Source organism: Lytechinus variegatus, chromosome 3 (assembly GCF_018143015.1).
Source record: "Lytechinus variegatus isolate NC3 chromosome 3, Lvar_3.0, whole genome shotgun sequence".
NCBI lineage: Eukaryota > Metazoa > Echinodermata > Echinoidea > Temnopleuroida > Toxopneustidae > Lytechinus > Lytechinus variegatus.
Window position 1 is genome coordinate 74,420,058 of NC_054742.1, and position 19,427 is coordinate 74,439,484.

Here is a 19,427-nt window from a genome sequence, read left to right on the forward strand (position 1 = left end):
ATTACGATGAGAACCATGATAATTTCCATTACCTTACTAGTATATTGCAGTTGTGATTATGTACAGCTCTTTTCAAGTATATGGAGCGACTTTAGGAATAATACAACGCTTATTAAAATCAACCGGCGATCCAACTCCGCCATGCTGGTTTATTTTTATCTTCACAAATTTCAAAATTTTACTTTCTTATTTAAAAGCAGTAATACATTTAACTTTTTTTAAATATTTTTTTTGTCCATAGGCCATGCACCTGGAGGACTCTATATAGCTGTCTTCTTAGATTATTTTATTTTGTATATTAGACTTTTTTGATATTCCGATGTCATTTAAATCTTATCAATTCATTTAAATCTTTATCGCAACTACATATTTTATAACGTTCGATTAGTTACAGATAAAATTGTTGACAGTTATACATTTCATATTTCAAAGATTGATAATTAATCATTCAAAATGACGAAGCCTGGTATTAAAAGGTGTACACTCTTTAAAAAACATCTAAAAGAAGGATATAAAAGGATATAAAAGGATATAAAACACGAATACACATAAAAATTATACAACCAAGTGATAACTATATTATATGATCCATCATGTCATGAATGTTTTGTTATGTTGCTATGGATGAAAAGGATCATTAAACAATGATTTACAAACAAATACATTTGACACGCACTGATTGTAAGTTAAGTAGTAAATCTGTTCATCAGACAAATTATATTAGGCTATATACGCTTCTTGTTATTGAAAACGTCAATTTTCGACAAGGCGCGCAACATGCACAAAATCAAAAGGACAATTGATCATGCTAAACGAATGATACATTAGAAAAAATGGCGTCCTTGCATGTATGTGCCTGAACAGCTTGTGGTGTGAGAAAAAATTGATATTGCCCCACATTCAAACACAACAAAAAAATCTGTGCATTGAAATATTTGCCCTGTACAATGGCTTCGTAGCTTTCAATAGAGTATTTACTCTTTGTCTGTACATGGTTGTGGGTGGGTGAAGTGTATGAGGATGGGTGTGTTTATACTATTAAAACCTACAATGTACTTTGTATGTGTGTAGGTATGTCTGTAGGTGAGTTGTCTTAGGACCCTAGGTCTGGGGATCGAGCCTCAGCCACGGCACCTTGATCAATGGATTCTTAAGATGTTAGATGAGCGCACACATGGCACATGTATTTGCATGATTGATGCTGTCGCTCTCTAAGCAATAGTTATTTTACACTGTAAAAATGGTGGTGTTAAAACTGACACCACTCATGTTAATAGAGGACCACAACCTGAGGTGTTAAAATTACACCAAATAGATTGAACATAGCACCAAAGAGTGTGAAAAAAAGGGTCATGCAATCGTAGAGTGCGGACGTGTTCAATTTCAGCTGTCAATTCTTAGTTATGTGAGAGGTAAAATCTCGATCTTTCGCACCAAGACATGAGTAAAGAACGTTCTTACAACCTACGATCTAATCCTACAAAGTCGACCAAAAATCTGAAAAAAAGTGGATAAAATGGCTTCACAGTCTAACATTTCTGTATCGGGAAAAGCCCAACCTTCGCCAGCCCGAAGCAACCCATTCCAATTTCCTGAAGGTACTCACGCGAGCGGAGACGCCAGCAGCGATCACGTGACTTCACCAGCCGCCAACGCCCAAGGCGCCCCTTCTAACGCTAGTACAGCAGATGGGTCTAATGTTAGCTGAAATGAAGCAAATGTTTGCACAACTTTCTCAAGAAATGAACACAAGATTTGATTCTATGGGGAGTGATATCCATATGATCAAAGTGGAGTTAACCCAAACTAGAAGGGCAATCCAGGATCTGGAGACCACTGTGAGTTTTAATTCGGATAGAATTAAGGTGTTGGAGAAGGATACTATTCCTCATATTCGAGGGGAAATTGATCGCAAAACGGCGGATTTGGAAGAGAAAATTATCCTACTTGAACTTCATCAGAGGAAGCAGAACTTGCTTGTTTATGGTGTACCAGAAAACCAAAAGGAAAATGTCTACTCAACTGTACATGGGTATCATCGCTCACTTTCTTAAAGTGTCATCGGCTGTAGCTACCAAGACGCAGTTAGTAAATGCACACCGACTACCGGCCCCTAAACAAGCAACAGGAGCACATCGACCCTTGATCATCAGATTTGCCAACATGGCTGACCGTGATAGTCTACTTAATGCTTTTGAGCAAGTAAATCGTCAGCGCCGCAATGATATTCCCGGTCAGCATCATCGTCAACAACAAGCCACGCAGCCCCAACAACAACCCACGGAACCCTAGCAAGCAACGCCAGTCACCTGCTTTGATCGCGTCACCATTCGCTCCAACTTGCCACCTGTAATGAAACGGGAACGAGGCCGACTAGCATCTATTGCCTTTAAAATTCGTAATGAGAAGAAGCTTTCGACCAGAATCCGCGTAAACGGCACCAAAGTATTTCTGCAAACTCGCCGACCAGCACGCAACGGATCACCGCAGTCAAATTGGGTCAACTGGTCTGACAACGCCTGATCACAACATCATTGATCACCAACAGTTTGTGACCTCTGCAACTTGTTCACCAATAGACATGTAGTGCAACTGTTTACCCCTATCCACGTTATCCATTGATTTCGGAAAGTAATCAACCACCATTCCTATCACCAACACCAAGACGCATGATCAAAGTAAGCTCGCCTCACCAATTACCATTGCATTAAATAATTTGTAATCCTTGTCTATCATTTAATCATTATGCCATTTTCATTATTCATCTGTGAATAAGCCTGAATGAAGTTATTATTGTGCAACAAAACGTAAATTATGTTACAGAACATACAAGTATGCATTGATCTCTACCACCTTTCCATTTCTTCTTCAGGTTAAATCTGCCTCCTTCATGATTTGAAGATTCGTGCAGATTTATACACTGAAAAAAAAACATTGAGCAATACATAACATTCTTACTTTGTTAAAAGCTATGAAAACTGCATACTCATTATTAATCAATTTGCTCATCCCCACAAGTCTGTATCCACCCCCCCCAAAAAAAAAATGAGTACCGAGTTGGGCACAACTTGTGATGTAACTATTTTTCCATTTGTATATATATAAAAATTAATTCACTCATAAATAATGGAAGAACCGAAATTTATGGATTAATTCTGGCCTATTATTATATTTCTCATGAGAAAAACAGGAGACCAAAGTGGAGTGAAAGCAGAGTGGAGTGTGTTATTATATTATCCCATGATAGAAAGTAACAGTTTGCTACGGCTTTTAACTTATATCTTTGGAAATAATTAAAAATATTATGTTGAAGACAGAACTTTACACTTCAGTAATTTTATTTCAGAAAAAACTAATAATCAATTGTCATATTTCTTAGGTTTACAGGTATACTTTTCTTTTACATTACGATCTGACTACGAGGTAACCTGTGGAATCCTAACTAGCACTTGTCTTTTTGATGATTTGTGCTCATATCATCACTGTTTGACATATTTACACAATTTTAATGATCAAATTTGTAACCCTACCATATATTTTCTGGTCGCTATCTCCTTTTCAAAGCAGGATTTGTTGATGGAATATAGAATTTTCCTTCTCTTTACCAAGCAACTCTGTAAAAGGACTTGGCTATTCATGTTTGCATTAATGTTATGCAGGTATATTACCTGAAAACATTAATTTAATAAGCCGACAGTTCATGCCTTGTATTGTACGTACACAAATTATTTATTCATACTTTCTAATAATTTTCTAGTATAACGCCCAATAGAGCTTAAAATGTTTCAAATACTTTACTGTCCACAGGTCATATTTCACATAAGCATAAACAGCGAATATCATGGTTGCCTGTTCAAAAATAACTTAAAACTTAAAGTCCCAGGGCATGAACTGTGGGTCTTGGTCTCCACTGTTTGTCATATATACATTTCGCTCTCGGAGAAAGAGATTGAGGATCACTGGGTTGGTTGGGGTATGAAACTGCCAATTGTTGGTCGAAAAGAAATTCCATTTACTTCACATGCATGTAAATTTGGTTCACATGACGTTTTGTGCGTTCATGGTTTGACCGGCCCAAGTGATTTGAAGAAAAAAAAACAAGAAAATATAAAATAACTCATTTGTGGTCACAATAGTACCAGATCTTGATGGTTGAAAGCATGTATTCATGTTTTCGACATACTGGTAACTGGTAACCAATTTCACTTTAAAGGAGAATGAAACCTTTGGACCAAGATAGCTTGTTTGAAAACAGAAAAATCAAAGAAACAGATCAACGAAAGTTTGAGAAAAATCGGACAAGTAATAAGAAAGTTATGAGCTTTTGAATAGTTGCAATCACTAATGCTATGGAGATCCTCACATTGGCAATGCGACAAACATGTGTGATGTCACTCTTGAACAACTCTCCCCATTACTTTAGTATATATTTCACTTAAATTGCCTCTTTTATTACATCTATCAGTAGAACATGTATTCTTTCTATAGGAGGGCATGTAATGCAGATTTTTAAAGAATACATCATGGATAAAGAGTTTGTATCACCATACGAAAAAGCAAAAAGACACATTATCAGGGTATTTCAGAGTCCATCAAAGGGAAAGTTGTTCATCAGTGACATCACACATCCTTGTCGCGTTGCCAATGGGAGGATCTCCATAACATTAGAGATTGCAATATTCAAATGCTCATAACTTTCTCATTATTTGTCCGATTTTTCTCAAACTTTCTTTGTTCTTATTCTTTGATTTTTCTGTTTCGACACAAGCCTACTTGTTCCAAAGGTTTCATTCCCCTTTAAATGAAAAAAATCGAGTGTAATGGTGGATATGGCCCGGTTGATGCGGTGTGTTCCGGGGACCCGCTTTGTTTAAGTATATTGACGTGCCCCTGGAATTGTACGTCAAGTATTCACTATTCCAATCCTTAAATTCTTTCATACTTTTGTTATTGAATAGTGTTCGTTGACTGGGCTCTGACCTGCTCACTTATTTATTTAGTTTTCTTTTTTTCCAGCTTGTACTAGAATAAATGCATTTTCCAGTTGCTTGAACTCTTAATTGATATCATGGTCATCTCCGTCAATTTCACTGTTGACAATTTATCCCAGCTTCTGTATATAGCTTTTTTTATACAAGGAATGTAAATGCCAGTGCGTGATCTTTCTTTCTTTCTTTACATTCAATTTTCCAATGTTTACTAGGAGCAGTGTCTTTAAGGTTATTTACGTATTATGCTTTTCAGCGTTTAAAGGTTTTGTCTTTTTGTTGATCGATATATTAGGATGACATTAAGTTCTTTATCCAGAGATTTCCTCGACCTCAAACGATTTTATTTCTGATGCTGATAATGTTATGAATTATGAAATCTAAATCTTACGATTGCTATCACAAAATCACAATGCCAACAGAGCCTCATTTTATATCTTCACTTTTTCATCTCTTTATTGTGTTTACTCCCTATGTGTTTTCATATTCATGTTACTTGTCGATGTTTCTCAGTTTCTCATTTTCCAAGCTGCATATGGATTCTCTACTCTTTCCTCATTTCCTCCCCTCTTTGGTAGTGCCAAAATTATTTTCATATTTCATCCTACACGGTCCGTGATCTGTTACTGTTATCCGATTCATGGTAGAAAGCCCAAATAAGCAGTTACCTTTTCATAACGTAAGTGATGATGATTTTTTTTGGATTACATAGCCATATTCATACTGTAAATAGGGATATTTCAGTTAATTCGTATGACAATCTTGTCATGGATAACCCCAATTCTCATTTGATGAACTTGAGTTTGATTTTGATTTCGATGATCCTGCTCATCGCACCTTTTCCAATTATGTTTCTGTCAATAAGTTTTCTGATATTCTCAAAGATTGAAAAAATAATAGCATCTCTCTTTTCCATGCAAACGTTAGAAGTTTAAATAGACATTTTGACGATCTACTTTCGCTCATAGATAACCAGTCGCAAAATCCTATAACAATAATTGGCTTAGCAGAAACTTGGCTCAGTAGTGATTCATGCCTCCCATTTCATATTGGTAATTACAAATTCATTCATAGAAATAGACAAAACAGGATGGGTGGCGGTGTTGCCTTATATCTTTTTAAGACTTTGGATTTCACTGTGCTGGACGAGATTTCGTTATGCGACCATTTATTTGAATCTCTTTTTGTTGAAATTGCTATCCCTGGTAACCGTAATATAATCGTCGGTGTTATTTACAGATGTCCAAATTCAAATGCTCAAGAATTCCTCCTACATTTAAGTGACTTGTTACATAACACTCATCTTAACAACAAAGACGTTTTTGTAATGGGGGATTTCAATATCGACTTGATGAAACATAATTACAATACTGTTGCACAGGATTTTCTAGAATTAATGCTATCCGCCTCATTCTTGCCACTTATATCGAAACCAACTCGTGTTGCAAACGCATCTGCCACGTTAATCGATAACATTTTTTCTAATGTCACCTCACATACCGATTTCTACGTCGTCCTCTCGGATATTTCCGACCATTTTCCCATTCTAGCTGACTATCCAATTGTTCAAACACTAAACAATGGCAACAGTCGAAGTAAAGGCGTAAAGTCACTGCAGAAAATTTAGCTCGTCTCGGGATTAGTCTTGAGAATGTAGATTGGTCCAATGTCTATATTAACAATGATGTTGATAGTTCATTTAATTTGTTTTCTGATGTAATTACCTCTCAACTAGACCTAAATTTACCTAAGCCAAAAATCAAGTCAAATTATAAATAAACACCTAAACTTCCCTGGATTTCGAAGTCCCTACTCAGGTCAATAAATAGAAAAAATAATCTCTACTACAAATTCAAAATAAAGGGTACTGAACAGTCTAAGCGAAAATATACAAACTACAAAAACACATTAACTAGACTCATTCATTTAGAAAAGAGAAATTATTTTGTTACTCGTTTAAAAAGTTTCAAAAATGATACGCAAAATACCTGGAAAGTAATTAAGCAGGCAATGAACCAAGTAATTAATAATTGTGATGTTACTAAAATAAACCATGAAAATAAGATAACAGAAGATCCCAAAGAAATTGCAAACATTTTTAATGATTATTTTTCTTCAATTGGAAATAATCTTGCTAAAACTATTCCATCAACAAGTAAAAATTTCAAAGACTTTCTAGGTAATAAAAATCCCAATTCTGTTTTCTTTTTACTAACAAATAAACAAGAAATAATAAAGATTGTTTCGGATTTGAAGAATAAAAACAGTTCAGGATATGATGAAATCAACAATGTCATATTTAAATCCATAATACCTTTTATCGTCGATCCTTCGGTCCATATTTTTAATCTTTCACTATCGTGTGGTCAATTTCCCAATGCAATGAAAACAGCGAAGGTCATTCCACTTTTTAAAAAAGGTGACAAGCTTGATATTGGAAACTATAGACCTATCTCTTTGTTATCTTCGTTTACTAAGTTTTTGGAAAAGATTGTATATACTCGTGTAATTTCGTTTTTTAAGAAGTTTGATATATTTTCTCACTTTCAGTTTGGCTTCCGTGAGAAGCACAGTACCGTACACGCTTTATTGTCTTTTGTTGAGAAAGTCTCTCACTCAATAGATTTTTCGTCCATATTCCTGGACCTCTCCAAGGCCTTCGACACCATCAACCATGACATTTTACTTTATAAACTGTCGCACTATGGTGTGCGTGGGAAGGCCTGGGAGTGGTTCAGGAGTTATTTACTGAATAGGAAACAATATGTATCTTTAAACGAATATGAATCTGAACTACGAAACACCAGTTGCGGTGTACCTCAAGGAAGTTTACTTGGCCCTCTTCTTTTCGTTTTGTACATAAACGACTTCTATAGATCATCAAACTCTCTATCTTTTATATTATTTGCTGATGACACCAATATTTTCTTTTCACATTAAGATCCAAATATTTTAGTTGATACAGTTAATACCGAGTTATTAAGTATATCGCAATGGATACATGCGAACAAACTTTCACTTAATTTACAAAAGACAAATTACATGCTATTTAGCAACTCTTTAGATTCATTACCTTCGGATATAATTCTAAACAACACATCATTAAAACAGGTTTCTCATACTAAATTTTGGGGGGTCATAGTTGATAGCCATCTTACATGGAAAATGCACATTAACAATGTATGTAAAATTATATCAAGAAATATTGGTGTTATCAATAGAATGAAATTTCTTTTACCGCAATCCTCATTTTTTATGCTTTATTCGTCATTGATTTTGCCATACCTGAATTACGGTCTCTTGATTTGGGGAAATACCCATCAAACATTGATAGAAAAGATTTTTATACTGCAAAAGAAGGTTATTCGGATTATTTGCAATGCTCCAATACGCTCTCATACTGATTCTTTATTTTTCGAAAACAAGATTTTAAAAATTGAGGATTTATATTCATTTCAACTAGGTCAATTTATGTATCAATATAATAGCAATAATTTACCTATTGTTTTTCATAACATGTTTCATAAAAATGAGAGCATTCATAAATACCCAACTAGGCAATCAGATGAATTCCATTTACCGCTCTTCAGGACGTTCAAAGCCAAAAATACTTTCATTTATGAAGGCCCAAAATTTCGGAATTCCCTTCACAACGATTTAAAAAATTCCCCCTCTCTGTTCACTTTCAAAAGAAAGTTAAAATCTTTCTTACTGAAATCCTATAATCAAGTCTGAAAAATACATCATCACAGATTTTTATCTTTATTCACAGTTCTTTTTTAGTCATGCGCTACTTTGCTTCTTGTCTACACTCCTCTCTCTTTAGGCCTAGTTCATATGCAGTTCTCACATTCATTCCTCACCCCCCCCCCCCATTCTTCTCTCCCCCTCTCTCTCTTTCATTCATTCGCTTTCTTTCTATATTTTCTCATTCCTGGGTTTTTTGCGTAATCTTTATATTTGATTATGTTCTTTTAATGATGTTTTCTGTTGGCTCTCATGGTTTCTGATTTTATTTGAATATGTAAAATTTATTTCTCGTTTGTCATATTTTGAGGAGCCCACAATATACAAGCCTAGCTTTTTAGTGGGATCCTCCATTCTCACAAATTATAAATCACAATTTCTTTACACATGATTATTTTATATGTAACTCTTTCATAACATGTCTTTCTCAAGTTGATTTTATGACATTGATATATTTTTTTATGATGTTGACTTGTTATGATTGTATTTATTTGATTTATATTTTGTTGAAAATGAAATAAATGAAATGAAAATGAAATGAGTTGAGTGTAATTGTAACAACCAAAGGTGTTATTATAACACCTTTAGGTGTTAAACTGACACTGTCAATTTAACACCGGTTAGAATCGCAGTTTTGGCTGTCTACTATGTTGTGTTTTTTTTTTGTTGGCAGTAGAGTAGATAGAGTTCACTAGGAAAAGAATATCTTTTGAAATCAGTGGGTTTTCTTTTAGAACTTTAGCCATTACACTACAGTACTGCAAATAGCACCAAACACCAACTCTGCATTGTTATTTTCTGACTGCAGAGCTTCGACCGTGAGTAGGCATGCCTACTGTTATAATAATACGGTGGATGATACTCACGTTAGGCTCATTGACCCGTTGCTATGGCAACAGGCCATTTGCAACATTGATATATATCGTTGAATTCAAGTATTACCAAAGCAACATCAATTTGTATCATTTTAATTAGTTTATGCAGAACACTCACTATTATTTCCCCGAAATTAATTGAGTAGTTCAAACCTTATGCATGTACATTAAGTTAATTTTCATTGTATTTTTCACCTATCCATATTTTTTTTAATTAGATGTTATCTGGTTGCCACGGCAATTGCTTAAGATGTTATATTTGTAAATTCAGTTACAAACATATTTCGATTAGTACCTTAAAATTATTGAAAATGAAATGATGACCATGCATTCATTCTATATTTTTATCAATATTTAAAACTTTCTAGAGGAAAATAAGCTGTTTCCATGGCAACAGGTCTTTGCAACATTGCCTATTTTAGTTTAATTCAAGCATTACCAAGGCAACATAATTTTTTATCTCTATAAAGAACTCCTGTAGAACACTTTCTCTTTTTTTTTGTTCAAATGAGGGGGTCAAAACTTAAGCATTCAGATAAAGTCAAATTCCAATTGTATTTTCCACCTGTATATTGTCTTGTCAACCATGTTATTTTTGTAAATTAGATGTTATTTTGTTGCCATGGCAATGGCTTGAGATGTAATTTATACATTTAGCAACCAAAATATCTGTGTTTAACATTGTAAAATTAGGGAAAATTAAAGATAATTCATATCCTACAACGTTTTTTAACCAAAATTTTTATTTTTCTGGGGAAAAAGAAGCCGTTTCCATGGCAACGGACAAATTGGAACTATTTTGGTGATCTTGAATATTTCTCAATTTCATATGAATTCAATTGGGAGCCTAAACAGTATCATTTTGGTCATCTATATCATGTTTATATACAATTTACATGGGAATGTATGTTATTTTTGAGAAATTAAATGGCATTCTAAAATTTACGTCCCATCCTTAAAATAAATTTTACAGCATATACAAATACTTGTGAAAGTTTCATGCTCAGTCATAATTTGCACAATTGTTCGGCTTATCGGCTCTACTATCAACCTTTTTTTTTTACCAGAGGACCACTTTGACTCTCAGATTTTTTTTCGAGGCCCAAAGTACCTACCAAAATTTTAAGAAAAAGTTAATTTTTATGAAAAAATGTTTCGTGAAACGTGAAATTTCATCACAAAGCTCTCAGGCACTTTCGAAACAAGCAGTTTGAGAATGTGCATGCACAAAAGTTCGGTAAATTTGCGACAATAAACTACATCAAATACACATGAGGGTCACATCAAAGTTGGATAGAAGCCATCATAGTTTGCTTGTGCATGTTTTTGCAACATGCATGACAACTTAGCGTGCTTTAGTTTCGTTCGACCTCCGTAGACCGATCGGATGGACCCGGCGGACGGACAGGTCTGCAATATATTATTTTTTTCTTCCTCTGGAGCTTCTCGCGGTCCAGCGGTTGAGAAGCGCAGAGTCCTATCTCATTATTTGTTCCATTCCTTCCTCGACCTCCTCATCAGTCCACCCCAACCCCTAAATATCGTCAATTCTTATTAATTTATCCATCTTATTGACCATTCTAGAGCCTCTGTTGGATGACAAATCGTATAAAGGTACCAAGGCGCTCATCGAGGCATCTCCCCTTCCAGAAATGGTGCGAGTTGTGGATGCCGAATATTCTCCGGATCCTATGGCCGAACAGGATTCTGGTGATGTCATCAGAGTACGCCGTGTGGAGTTCCAAGATCACCCAGAAAGGGGACGAGAGAGGGTAATCCACTACCTATGTCGCTTTAGTATTCACCCATCAAACACCCTTCTCGTGGTGTTTCATACAGTTAGATATTTGGATTGAAAATAAAGGGGATCGAAAATCAATTGAACAAAAAGCTGCAAATTTACATATTTCCTTAAATCACCTCTCGCTTAAACAAACTGTACTTGAAAGGAATTTATTAAGAGTCCTGGAGTAAAAATTGTACATTCTGTCAAACCAGTTTTAAGGCACCTTCATGTTCTTAATCAAGCAGTGCTGTCATTTTTACTTTAATAAAGTGGTAACGCAATGTGACACTCAATGATATCGGATATTACTCACCCATGGTAGAATGGAATGGCAAGATGTTACACCTATCAGAGAAAAATACTCCATTAAGTCCCAAACTCCGAACCCCCTCATGGAGTTTGGCACTGTTACACCAACGAACAAATTCAAACCATGGGCGGAAATCCCAGGGGGGACGTGTCCCCCAACCCAAACTAGTAGGGGGGACACAATATCAAATGTCCCCTCTACTATTTTTGTTCTTTTATGATGGAGAGAAAATACATCACTTCACAATCGAAATAATACATGTATTTGGGACTAAATGAAAAAACATTTTAGTGAAAACCTTTTTTTGGGAGGGGGGGGGTTAAAATTACCTAACATTTTGGGTGGTAGCCTTTTTTTGTTTTGCTTGTCAAATTTTTCAGGCTCTGATCCCCCTACCTTTGGGGACAGATTTCCGCCCATGCTTAAAACTGACCGATGGCATGTCAATGGAAATAAAGTATACAGATTTTGGTCGGTCTGCATGGAGTCAATTTCGCTGATGTGGCTGTGGCTACAAAATAGTTGAAAATTAAATTTCAGGATAGTGAGCATCGACTGTTTTTTTTTTGGGGGGGGGATGTTTGTTTGTGTTATAGGTGAACTGCTGGCCATGAGTTAATGATGTTATATTGATGTTAATCCTGTAGGTTCTGGTAGGTACCGACATGCGAGGCGAAGAGGTACGTTTCCCAGAGGCAATGGACATGGCTTCCTATACCACCATGATCTCTCAAGATCTTGTACCTCTTTCAGAGTTGGCCAAATATGACACACCTCAGGTATATCAACGTATCATACTTGTGACTTCGCTCTTTTTAAAATAGAGATGTGTTTCATAAAGCTGTTCGTAAGTTACGAATTACATACTACCGAGTGGTGATCCCTTTTAGGCGCTAAATCAATATCAATGAAAATTTGGTGCAAAAGAATTTATACATAGTCTCTCAACTTCCGAACAGCTATGAAACTCTCACCTGGTATACCAATGGTAGACCCTGTTTGGCAAATGTAGCAACGAGGAGATGATTACTTGATTTTTGTTTAAGAGTTCACCACGTTGTTATGTCAATAGTTCTAATTCACTTTATCTTTTTTTCTTCAAAATATACCCTCTATTCTATCTTCAATGCATGAACTATGTTTTCCAGAGGCTACTCATTTAAATTTCTTTTTTTTTATGACCACTTTCCCTCAAATCCGAAGCGAGTTCGAATGCCAGAGGCTACTACACACGACACTGACGAACCAAAGCGGAATAAGAACAAGGAGAAGATGATGAAGATTCACCGGTTTTATACTGATTATCACGTGATTGCAGCTCGGGCAATTGACGACGATCTTCTATCGATACCGATCAATTCCAGTATCGCATTCGATGTGACTAGCCCCACAATGGATGATATTGCTATGATCCTTCCCGCCGTTTTCAAGCGAACGAATTCAACCTGGTGCGTGAGTGACATTACGCAACCAAGGATGCCAGAGCCCCTGCGTGCTGTACCCCGACCCATTGATGGCGTCTTTGAGGAATGGGCCAAGAGTTACGAAGGTATGCTCATTTTTTTCTTCCGCTTCTGGTTTCTGCATATGAATGTATTTGGTACGAAGGAAACATCAATTTGAAATGGTGTAGATCATTTTGTATTGGATTTATTATTTGTTTTGCTCGTAGGAGATGTTCTCCACAAGAATATCATCACTAAGGGGATCATCCAAGTGATAAAAGTTCGTTTTCTATTTTTTGTTTTCACAGGAAAAATGAAGATAAACCAAGCATATGAAGTCAACATCAATGGCATGAAGAAAAAGATCGAGGAAAGAGACAGTGAGATCAGACGGTTGAAGCGGCAAATACCAAAACCCGGACCACCATTGGCTAGTCATCGGGTATCTTTACCAGCAGGCGTTGTACCTCCTAGACCCCCAAGAGAATACTACACGCTGCAGCCACCAGTTAGGGAAAATGTTACCACTGCTGCATCTTCCACAAAACCACTAAAACCTATGCCTCTTCCTAAACCGAGCACCAAATCTAACCCGTAAGTCTCTAAATATACCGGTTTATATAATTCACTGGGGTTCCGTGTGCTCTTTGCATTCTCCCGTTATGAGTTTACTGTTTATTCTTCATTATTGATGTTTTTATCATTCTTTTAATCATTATTATCATAATTATTATAACAGACTCGTAACTCTGGTTTTACGGCGATTTATATTTTCCAAAATGCACTTTTGGTGGGAGCAAAGCTTCGATTAGGGAAGATATCTGGGCCCAAGGGGTGTAACCTCAACGTATCGGTATAACCGATAGGCTTTTCTTCAGCAGAACAAAGTGATGGCTCTAGCCAGGTTTGACACAGGTTTGAGTTTAGGTTAAATGGGATCCAGACAACTTGAGGATAGTTCCAACTATAAAGACGAGACAAAAAACAAGAAAAAACAGAAAATTACGTCTCGTCATGTGAATAGTCTATGATTGAGAAACATATTTGATATTCTTTTTTTTTATTCTAACTTCTTCAGATATGACCAAATTCCGATCAAGCCGTTACAACCTGCTGGAGATGAAAAAAACAGGAAGGTGCAGGCTACCATCCAAGAACTCAAGAGCCGGACAGTACAACCTTCCGAAGATGAGGAACAGAAAAAGTTACAAGCCACCATCCAAGAACTGAAGAATGACCTCTTTGAGAAAGAATCGGTAAAGTCAATCCGGTGGAATTCTTTATGTATTTAGGCTACCAGGGCCCCGTAACACAAAACTTAGCAATCGTCGTGAACAATTTTAACGATTGATTTGCATTGAATACAATGTACAATCAATCGTAAGAATCAAACTTACGGTTAATTGCGAACCTTTGTGTTACCACACCCAAACGTGTCTATTTGGACAAAATGACACGGAATCTCAGTCAAAGATTTTACCGTAGTGGTGGCACGGGAGCTTTAATGGAGATAATGGCAAATGCATGTACAATCATATTTATTTGATTATGTCCATGATACATGTATATAATGTTGATCAGTAACATAGAATGGGTGACAACTGGGCATGCGTCCTGTGTGTCACTCTCGAAGAGGGGAGCACCGAAATATAAACTGAAGTGTCAAAAGTTGTCACATTTAACAGTCATCGTTTTCGATTGAGAAATGCAGGAGAGTTGGTCCATGTGTACAAAGCCCCTAAAGATGACATGTATTTTTTTTTCGTAAGTCGTTCCCCCGACTTACTAAATCGTTCTCTCGACTTACTCACTCGTTACCACGACTTATAACTCGTTCCCTCGACTTATATCTCGTTCCCTCGACTTATATCTCGTTCCCTCGACTTATAACTCGTTCCCTCGTCTTATTAACTCGTTCCCTCGACTTACTAACTCGTTCCCACGACTTACTAACTCATTCCCTCGACTTTAATGCGCAGCAGACCGGCAGGAAGTTGGTTGGATATTCAGGTTCGATATTCAAACGCCAGTGAAGCTGGACCAATATTCGATACTCGATATTCAAAAATTAGAGGTTTTGAAAGCTAACTAGGGGGGTTAACAGGTGCAGCAAGTCTCGGGCTACCATAAAAGCACTGGCTTGCCCAAGTGCGAGGACATTTAGGTGACAAACGTCAGTGAATAAAAGGGCATGACATTTTTTTTTTTTTTTTCGAGTGGCCCCGAGGGATATATCCCGACGGCCTAGCCGGGGTAACCACGTATCCTAACTTGTAGAACGTATTTTTTTTTATTTAAGAAAGTACTTTTTTCAAGGGGCCCCTAGGGATATCCCGACGGCCTAGCCGGGGTAACCACATATCTCAACTTGTAGAACTCGACTGGGGCAACCAGATAAACACTAGCTTGAGCCGGCGCATGTACATTTAGGGGGCTCAAATTTACAAAATTAATGAAATAAAGGGCTATTTCAAGCAAGTGGAACCACGGATGCATGATAAGAACAAAGAGGGGGCAAACCATGGCGCATGCAGCAAAAATAATAAATAATAATTCTCGAGCGAGAAAAAAAATGGTATGCAAAAAATGACATCATATATTTCATCTTTCGTTCATTTTCTTCCTTTCATCATTTCTTTTTTGTTCTCGGTTGTATAACCTTTTTTTTGGGGGGCAGTGCTATGCGGATCGGTTCCGGGGCACTGACGGCACCAGGGTTTTTAACCTAGGAGGAGGCAAAATAACATTTTGGGGCCGGGGGGGGGGGGCACGCATTTAAAAAAAACAGCGAGAAGCGTGAGCTAATTTTATTTCAAATGTAGTCCCTACTGACTTGAAAAGGGACATGTTAAAGACTAGCTGTTTGCATTCATTGTTCCATGAAGATGATAAGTCACCAAATAAATTATGCGAGCGCGAAGTGCGAGCCGAAAAGTTTTGATATCCGGGGATGATACCTGGACGTTCTAAGCACTTTTTGTAATCATGAACTGAATGGCTATCTAATTCGCTGAAAATATTTCATTTATGAAAATTATGAATACGCAGGATATGTATCTCGCTAAAACGAATAATGAAAACTCTAATAACATTGGATTTTTAAACCCCATGTGAACAGATAATTTACTTATCTCAATTATTAGTAACTGCGAGCGCGTAGTGCGAGCGACATTTTGAATATTATATAATGACCCCAAAAATTTATTTTAGTAACCATAATTGTTGGGAGCTAAATGCTAACGGTGAATGGATGAGAAAAGTTTCAAAATTTAAAGAACAAAAAACAGTTTTCGAGAATAATGACAACGTTTACTATACCCTTTTCCCAAAAAAAAATTCAGGGGGGGGCAACTCACTAGGGTCTCCTCCTTTGGTGCCGCCAATGGTCTGGGGCGGAGCCCCCGGAACCTCGTGATCTTTTCAAACATTGCAGATGGCCATTTTTTTTCAAATCGCGGGTAAGTACACCACATATCATATTAAGTTCAACGCAGTTGCGGATAATAAACGAAATATGTTGAGGCACAGCATAGCAAATGTGGAAAACTTTGTAAAAGTCGCCAGCGAGCGAAGCGGGCCAGAAAATTTGGGCCTTTTAAAATGATTTTGAAATTAAATTCTAAATTATGATATAGTCGCTTTGGAAATTTTGCCGATCAATCAATCAATAGCTTTGAAATTAGTTACGCGATATCGTCTAAAAGAGGCAGTTTAGTTCATGAAACGTTTTTTTTGTAGGGGTATAACTCCTTATTGATTAATTGAATTGAAGGCTACACATGCAAAAGAAAATGTCTCATGAGAATCGTTCGATGATTAGAGGAGCTTTATACTCATATTTTATGTTTACATTTTCTATCGATATATGCCCCCATCTTTTTTTTCAAGAAATTACGATCTACAACAGACGGCTAAAGATATTAATTCCATTCTCATTTTTTTTATTTTGTAAGCTGATTACAAAAAAGAGTATGTATAATGATTAGACTGATTCTAGAAACAAAGAATGGGCAACCACTGAACGTATTTTGTGCGAATAAAAGAAAAATACATATCACTCAGCTTTCGGAACTATATTAGTGGCGGAGGAATTTGGACTGAGTATAATAGATGAATAAGATCTGCTCATGAGATGCTTTACCGAGTTGCCCCCTAAATGTGCATGCGCCGGGTCAAGCTAGTGTTTATTTGGTTGACCGAGTCGAGTTCTACAAGTTTAAAAGATACGTGGTTACCCCGGCTAGGCCGTCGGGATATCCCTAGGGGCCCCTTGAAATAAAGATACTTTAAAAAAAATGGGATAAATAGTCCTTTATTCCTTTAATTTTGTTTATTTGAGCCCCCTAAATGTGCATGCGCCGGGTCAAGGTAGTGTTTATCTGATTGCCCGAGTCGAGTTCTACAAGTTAGGATACGTGGTTACCTCGGCTAGGCCGTCGGGATATCCCTCGGGGCCCCTCGAAAAAAAGAAAGAAATGTCATGCCCTTTTGTTCACTGACGTTTGTCCCCAAAATGTCCTCGTACTTGAGCAAGCCAGTGTTTTTATGGTTGCCTGAGATTTGCTGCACCTGTTAAACCCCCTATTAGCTTCCAAAACCCCTAATTTTTGAATATCGAATATCGAATATTGGTCCAGCTTCACAGGCGTTTGAATATCCAACCGACTTCTTCCGGTCTACTGCGCATTCAAGTCGAGAGAATGAGTTAGTAAGTCGTGGGAACGAGTTAGTAAGTCGTGGGAACGAGTTAGTAAGTCGAGGGAACGAGTTTTAAGTCGTGGTAACGAGTTAGTAAGTCGTGGGAACGAGTTAATACGTCGTGTTAGTAAGTCGAGGGAACGAGTTAATAAGTCGAGGGAACGAGTTATAAGTCGAGGGAACGAGTTAAAAGTCGAGGGAACGAGTTAGAAGTCGTGGTAACGAGTTAGTAAGTCGAGTGAACTACTTACGAAAAAAAATGACATGTCACCTTAGGGGCTCCGTACAACGTGACTGTAATATGACTATTTTGTAATTTATTTTTGTAGAAAATATTTGAGCTCTTGGCCGCAGAAGAAATACAAAAGGAACGATATGAGGTAATTAAACGAGCATGTTCGGATGCAATTCATAATTTTCTTTTTTCAAATCATTTCGCGCGGTTGTAAAACAGATTAAAAAGCCTGATGTGCATGAAATGTATGAATTTCTTATAGTCTCATATAGCGTTATTAATAATAAAGAACCAGATGGAGAATTTACCCCCCAAAATATGAAAAGGTTTTCAACATGAAATACAAATATTATGCATGTTAGTTTTTAATCAACACTGAGTTTAAAATATAATTGAACAAGTGATTGCAGTTTACTCCAAACCAATGCTACAAGGTACCTTAAGATTTATATAATTTTTGCGACTCGTTTATCTGAGCGAACTTACTATTCCCATGCACAAGACAAGCAGTAATAGTTCTGCGCAGGTGCGTAACAATATTTTGCCGAATAATCATGGTTCGGGATTGCATCTGAGGTTTATATTGCAGTTGACCTTATATGCTCTTTAGATTATCAGTGTGGGGGGGGGGGCTAGTGTCGACCTATTCAATACCAAAGGTCGACAATTTTATCCATGAGTACCAAATTTGGACAAAGCTAACCCCACACCCATCCAAAAATATATAATATTAATGATAACAGTTAAATGATAACAATGGAATAAAGAAATACACTAGTAATGATATTTTTAATGAAAAAGATTAATAAAGATTAAAATTAACCAAAATAAAATATTGTACATGCTTTAAATTTTGCTTTTTAAATTTCTGAAGTAAGCACATCAATTAAATGCACAGATTTCTGAATAGTTATTAACGAACAAAGATCTGCGTTAACCATAAGTGATTGTTGTAAGTTATTGTAATGTCTTTAGACACTTCGGAAAGAGAGGGATGAACTGATCACAGCACAGGCAACTGATCGTCAACAGATTCTACAACTTCAGAGTATGATAGATCACATGCAGAATGTACAGGAAGGTGGGATCTATGAAGAACTCGAAGATGTGGTGCATTCATCCAACTATGCAACGCCTTACTCGGGAAAGAAGGTCGACAAAAAGATGACAGTACAAGGTAAATTGATTATCATTATGAATGACGACAACGATTATGATTACGATGGTGTCGATAATGGATAGAGATAACGATGATGACGTGATGAAGAAGATGGCGATTACAATGAAAATGATTGTGATGATGATTTTATAACATATCATTATTAGTAATAGTAGTAATAGTA

General features: G+C 36.6%; 1 protein-coding gene across 3 annotated transcripts in view; it reads left to right on the forward strand.

Annotated features, from left to right (window-relative positions):
• Nucleotides 1-19,427, forward strand: part of LOC121411922 — a 32,495-nt gene that overhangs the window by 10,931 nt on the left and 2,137 nt on the right. For 2 of the 3 annotated variants that reach the window (XM_041604828.1, XM_041604827.1), the window contains exons 2-8: nt 11,195-11,382; nt 12,354-12,485; nt 12,910-13,255; nt 13,460-13,745; nt 14,230-14,407; nt 18,179-18,229; nt 19,060-19,261. In XM_041604828.1, the coding sequence (XP_041460762.1) occupies nt 11,195-11,382; nt 12,354-12,485; nt 12,910-13,255; nt 13,460-13,745; nt 14,230-14,407; nt 18,179-18,229; nt 19,060-19,261 (1,383 nt within the window). Of the gene's footprint in view, nt 1-1,256; nt 2,679-11,194; nt 11,383-12,353; nt 12,486-12,909; nt 13,256-13,459; nt 13,746-14,229; nt 14,408-18,178; nt 18,230-19,059; nt 19,262-19,427 lie in introns of those variants that run through there. The other variant, XM_041604829.1, reaches the window with a different exon arrangement.